Source organism: Camellia sinensis, chromosome 3 (assembly GCF_055761805.1).
Source record: "Camellia sinensis isolate YWXY chromosome 3, ASM5576180v1, whole genome shotgun sequence".
Classification (NCBI taxonomy): Eukaryota; Viridiplantae; Streptophyta; class Magnoliopsida; order Ericales; family Theaceae; genus Camellia; species Camellia sinensis.
The window spans coordinates 138,790,485-138,795,906 of record NC_138963.1 but is presented as its reverse complement, the minus strand read 5'-3'; the positions used below and the strand labels follow the sequence as shown (position 1 = coordinate 138,795,906).

Sequence of the window (5,422 nt, the reverse complement as noted above, 5' to 3'; positions counted from 1 at the left end):
TCGCAATCTCAAAACCTATCAGCTGGCAGAAATCAAGATGCTTGTGCTACATCACAGTTGGGGAAAGTGCTGGGTATTCAGTATAAAGGGCAGGAAGCTCAGGTAATCAACAATGCTGCCATAAATTCAAATCACAACTCACAACCTCAGAACCTATCAGCCAGCAGAAATCAAGAAGCTTATGCTACATTATAGTTGGGGAAAGTGCTGGGTATTGACTATATGGGGTAGGAAGCGCAGGTAATCAACCAATTAATAGTGAGTTGGAATATCAGAGGGGCTGGAAGGCTTGAAAAGAGAAGAAAGATTAAGAAAGTTTTATTTGAAAGGAAAATTGATTGGGCATTGTTTCAGGAAACAAAAAAAATCAAGGATGACTAACTTAATGGTGAAAAGCTTTTGGCCTAGAGATAGCTTTGAATTGATGGCTGTGGATGCTGTTGGGCTGGCTGGGGGGCTTTTATGCATCTGGGACCCCAATGTCTTCCAACTGTCAGATTGTTGCAGCAACAAGAACTTCATACTACTCTCAGGTAAACTCCAAAACTCATTTGATTGTGTAATTGTAAACATCTATGCTCCCAATGATGTTGTAAGCCGAGGTAAACTATGGGAAACACTGTTCACTCTGAAAAATTCCTTCCCTAAGCCCTTGTGCCTTGGTGGTGACTTCAATGAGATCAAAAATTTAGGTGAAAGAGTTGGAACATCAATAAGGGATAGGGGCATGAAAGAGTTCAATAAATTCATAGATAAGTGTGAGGTGGTAGATTTGTAAATGATAGGGCGAAAATATACATGGTGTAATGCTCTTGATGGAAACAAATGGAGCAGGATTGATAGATTCCTCATTAATCCACTGTGGATGAAGAGATATAAATTCAAACTTTGGGGTCTTCCAAGAGTAGTATTTGACCACTGTCCAATTGTGCTCGTGGAGGATAAGAGGGATTGGGGGCCTAAACCTTTCAAGTTTTTGAATGCTTAGCTTTTGCACCCTACTTTTGCTTCTTTTGTGGGGGAAACCTGGCAACAATATCAGTGTTTCTGGATCTGCTGGCTCTATTTTACAAAGAAAGTTTTATAATCTGAAGATGGCTTTGAAAAAATGGAACAAAGAGGTGTATGACAACGTAACTTCCAAACTTGAAAATTCTGAATATAAACTCAATGAACTGGATTTGATAGCTGAAACCAAGCCTCTGGACGAGGAGGAACTGAAGTTGAAAAGGGAGGCCAGAAATGATATACGGAGGTTGAGCAGGAAGTTGGAATGGGAATGGCTCCAAAAATCAAGGCTTGACTGGAATCTGAAAGGAGATAGAAATACAAGATACTTCCATGTTTCAGTTACCAACAGACAAAATAGGAATTCACTCAACTCTATCACAAAAGGAAACTTAGTTCTTGATGAGCCAAGTCAAGTTAAGAATGAAGTATAGGCCTTTTTTTCAAAGCATTTCACAGAAGAATGGTTGATCAGACCAGTGCTTGTTGGGGACTTCAAAAGTGCAAGGCACAATGACTCATTCCATGGGCTTGAAGAGGCATTTACTAAAGTGGAGGTTTGGGCAGCGGTTAGAGATTGCAATGGGAATAAAGCTCCAGGCCCAGATGGTTTCAACCTGATGTTTTTTCAAAAATATTAGAAGGTGATTAAGGAGGAAGTGGTTAACTTTATGAAAGAATTTCATGCCCATGGCAGATTAATCTCAGGTCTGAATAGTACTTTTATCTCTCTCATCCCTAAGAAAGATAAAGCCATCAATCTGAATGAGTTTAGGCCTATTAGCTTGGTTGGGCAATTTACAAACTTCTCTCAAAAGTCCTTGCTTCCAGACTTAAAAGAGTCTTGCCCATGATTATAGAAGATACTCAGTCAGCTTTCTTGGGTGAAAGGAATATACTTGATGGTATTCTAATTGCAAATGAGGTGGTGGATAGTTGGTCTAAATCTAAGAAAAAAGGGCTGTTGTTTAAGCTAGATTTCGAAAAGGCTTTTGATTCCATTAATTGGAACTTCCTTTTCTCAATGCTAGCAAATTTTGACTTTAGTGCTAAGGGGACTTCTTGGATAAAAGAATGTGTCTCTACTGCAAGACTATCTGTCCTTGTTAATGGTTCACCTACCATGGAATTTAGTCCCCAAAAAGGCCTAAGGCAAGGTGATCCACTATCACCTTTCCTATTTATTTTGGTTGCAGAAGCACTGAATATACTCCTGCAGAGAGCTAGAGAACTGAATTTGTTACAAGGGGCTATCATTAGATCCAATCGTGTAGTGATCTCTCACATTCAATTTGTAGATGACTCTTTATTATTCTACGAAGCTGAAATGTCAGAAGTACTTTGTTTGAAGCGGATTCTTAGATGCTTTGAAATAGCTTCAGGGCTAAAAATTAACTATCATAAAAGTGTGCTATGTGGGATTGGCCTTTCAGATTCAGATCTTCATGAGTTTGCCATCTTTCTTAATTGCAAGACTCAAAGATTGCCATTAAACTATTTAGGCCTGTCGTTGGGTGCAAGTCCTAGGAGAAAGAATACTTGGAAACCTATTATTGACAAATTCAAAATGAGACTTGCCGGTTGGAAAAGGAGATTCCTATCTTTTGCAGGAAGATTAACATTGGTGAATGCAGTGCTATCTAGTCTACCAGTGTATTTTATCTCTTTGTTCAAACTACCTGAAGGAATAGCTAAGGAGTTAGACAAAATACAAGCTTCGTTCTTATGGGGGGGCTCAGAATTGAAGAGGAAAATTCATCTGGTGAAATGGTTGGAAGCAACCAAAAGTATCAACCAAGGTGGGCTAGGTATAAGAAGAATTAGAGATGTAAATGTGTGCTTGCTTCTCAAGTGGTGGTGGAGATTTGCTTCGGAACATGACTCATTATGGAAGAGGGTTCTCTGCAGTAAATACAGATTCCTGAGAGGAAAATGGTTGCCTCATCTTAACTCAAGCATTATTCTATCTAGACTTTGGAGTGATATTGTATCAGCAGTTGAGCAGAAGGTATCCTTATTCACATTTTATGTTTCCCACTTACAATTAAGAGTGGGTAATGGTTGCAGAATGAAATTTTGGCATGACAAATGGTGTGGAGTTATCTCTCTTAAAGATGAATTCCCGAGGCTATTTCGGTTAGCTAATGATAAGGAGGGATCTGTTAAGGACCTTGTGGAGATCAGAGGAAACTCTTACAATTGGCAATCACCTTCAGGAGACCTCTATTTGAATGGGAAAAAGATGAGCTACTCAGACTAAATGGAATGTTAAGTGGAGCACCTGCTCTTAATCTTCAGGTCAATGATTTGGTACTCTGGTCTACTGCTAAACCAGGTCAATCCCTTGTTTCTGTTTTCTATAAGCATACCAACCTTGCTTCTGGGGCTAATGTCATCTTCAGTAGATGGGCGTGGATTAATTATCTTCCTCCCAAAGTGCAATTCTTTGGCTGGCTTGCTTGGTGATATAAGGTTAAAACATTGGTTTTCCTATAGCAGCTTGGAATTTTGGACAGGTATTCTTCTACCCTGTGTACTTTCTACAAGTCCCAGCAAGAATCAATTGATCATGTGCTGATTTTTTGCCCCATGGTATGGAGAGTTTGGTCAAAGCTTTTACAATGGTGGGGGGTAGTTTGGGTGGTCCCTGGGTCTATACAAGGGATGTTCCAGTGGTGGGCTGGACGTAGCTGTAGAAATGAAGAAATGTGGATTTGGAGTGCTATTCCTCTGGTGACTATATGGTCATCGTTGAAACACAGAAATGAATGTCTTTTCCAAGGCTCACAACCACAGCTTCAGGATCTTCATGAACTCATTATCACCAGACTAGCTTTCTGGTATAAAGCTGCATGCAAAAGGTTTCAATTTTCAATTCATGACTTCCTTTTCAGTTTCCCTCAAATCAGATATTGCCTTGGTGGTAGGCCCTCGTAGTCTTCATGCATTTTTGAGTCCTACTACAATCAATGCTATTTTGCATCATAAGAAGTTTTGGTTGAATTTGGTGAAGCTCTGGTGCATATCTTGCTATTAGCTCTGTTCTGTTCTGGTGTTGTTCTTGGTGATGATCTGCTTGGTCTATTCTGTATTGCTCTCATCTAATCTGCTTTGCTCAAGTTCTGATTTGTTTTGCTCTGGTCTTGGTACTGATCTTCTGGGACTATTCTAACTTGTTTTGCTCTAGTTTTGCTCTGATCTGGTGCATGTCTTGGTGATGATCTGCTTGGGCTGATCTGTCTAGCTCTGGCCTGATTTGTTTTGCTCAGTTCTGATCTGTTTAGCTCTGGTTCTGATCTGCTTTGCTCAGTTCTGGTTTTGGTGTTGATTTTTTTTGTTTGTTTGTTGGTCCATTGCCAACTGGAGCTTGGAGCTTTTGCTAGCCCCAAGCTCCACTTTATTGATGTTTTCCTCATACTTTGTATGCTCTCATCAATAAAGTTCTCTCTTGCCGTTCAAAAAAAAGAAAATATTTCATAAATTATCTCATTATTATTTCCTTTGCCGAACATGATGAAGCCACCATGAGACACTACAAGCCGAAGCATACAATCCAACACACAACAGTTAAGTAACTAGATGAGCTGAGTTATAACAACGATCCAAAATTGAATGAATACCGTACTACAGTTCTTATGGAACCACATAAGTTTAGATAAAATGTAGAAAGAAAAAAATAATAAATAATTGTGTATATGCAATATGAATCTTTTACATTCCATAAACAATATTAGGATATAACAGTCAAGATGTCCCTTGAGGAAATGCTCAAAATGCATAAATTGTACCATCTCAAGAAAGCCTAGCCTTGTTTGAAAACAGACTATTTTAGTAACTTTTTGACTTTTTATGAAAACATATACAAAAAAGTAGAGAGAGAGAGATGTGACAACTTATAGTGACTTTTTGACTTTTTGGTTAAAATATTTAGTTCCTAAATGAGGCCAGGCATAAATATGCAGCTTACAATGAAAATTTTGCACTGCAACTAAAACTTACAATAGATGACACAAAATTTTGCAAATATTTACAAAAACCACCAACAGCATAAATTAGAACCTAATTTTCAATTAATGCACTGCATCTAAAACTTCTCTATAGAATATTGACTACATAAATCCCTTGTACTGTAGCCGCTATCTGTGCTGGTCTGCTGGTGTAGTTTATTAGCTGCAAGTTATCTATCCTCTGGGTGTACCTGCTGGTGGTGTTTCTGCCTAGTCAGTTTGGGCGCTGTTGTGAGCTAGTTTTGTATAGGTAGTGAAGGGCTGCAAGTCTTGCTGATTGATTTTGGTGGACTGCTATGGTGGGCTGGTAGTTAGGTTTTAAGGAGTGTTTCTCTTCTAGTTAGGTTTCCTTGAGGAAAGGAGGCATCTGCTGTTTCTGTGTTGCTATTCTGTAATGTTGTCTGCTA

The 5,422-nt window shown here is 38.9% G+C and overlaps 1 protein-coding gene across 1 annotated transcript; it reads left to right on the top strand.

The window, feature by feature from the left end:
• Positions 1-373: 373 nt before the first annotated feature.
• Positions 374-1,442, top strand: LOC145821866 (uncharacterized). The gene is made up of 2 exons (XM_082918440.1): positions 374-774; positions 1,043-1,442. The coding sequence occupies exons 1-2, from the start codon at positions 374-376 to the stop codon at positions 1,440-1,442; spliced, it is 801 nt and encodes a 266-aa protein (XP_082774566.1).
• The last annotated feature ends 3,980 nt before the right edge of the window (positions 1,443-5,422 follow it).

What these genes read in the sequence shown, in the direction of transcription:
- LOC145821866 (XM_082918440.1), top strand. Translation starts at nt 374, where the DNA reads ATGACTAACTTAATGGTGAAAAGCTTTTGGCCTAGAGATAGCTTTGAA. An exon ending in AAGTGTGAGGTGGTAGATTT is followed by an intron (nt 775 to 1,042) that starts GTAAATGATAGG and finishes CAACAATATCAG; the next exon opens with TGTTTCTGGATCTGCTGGCT.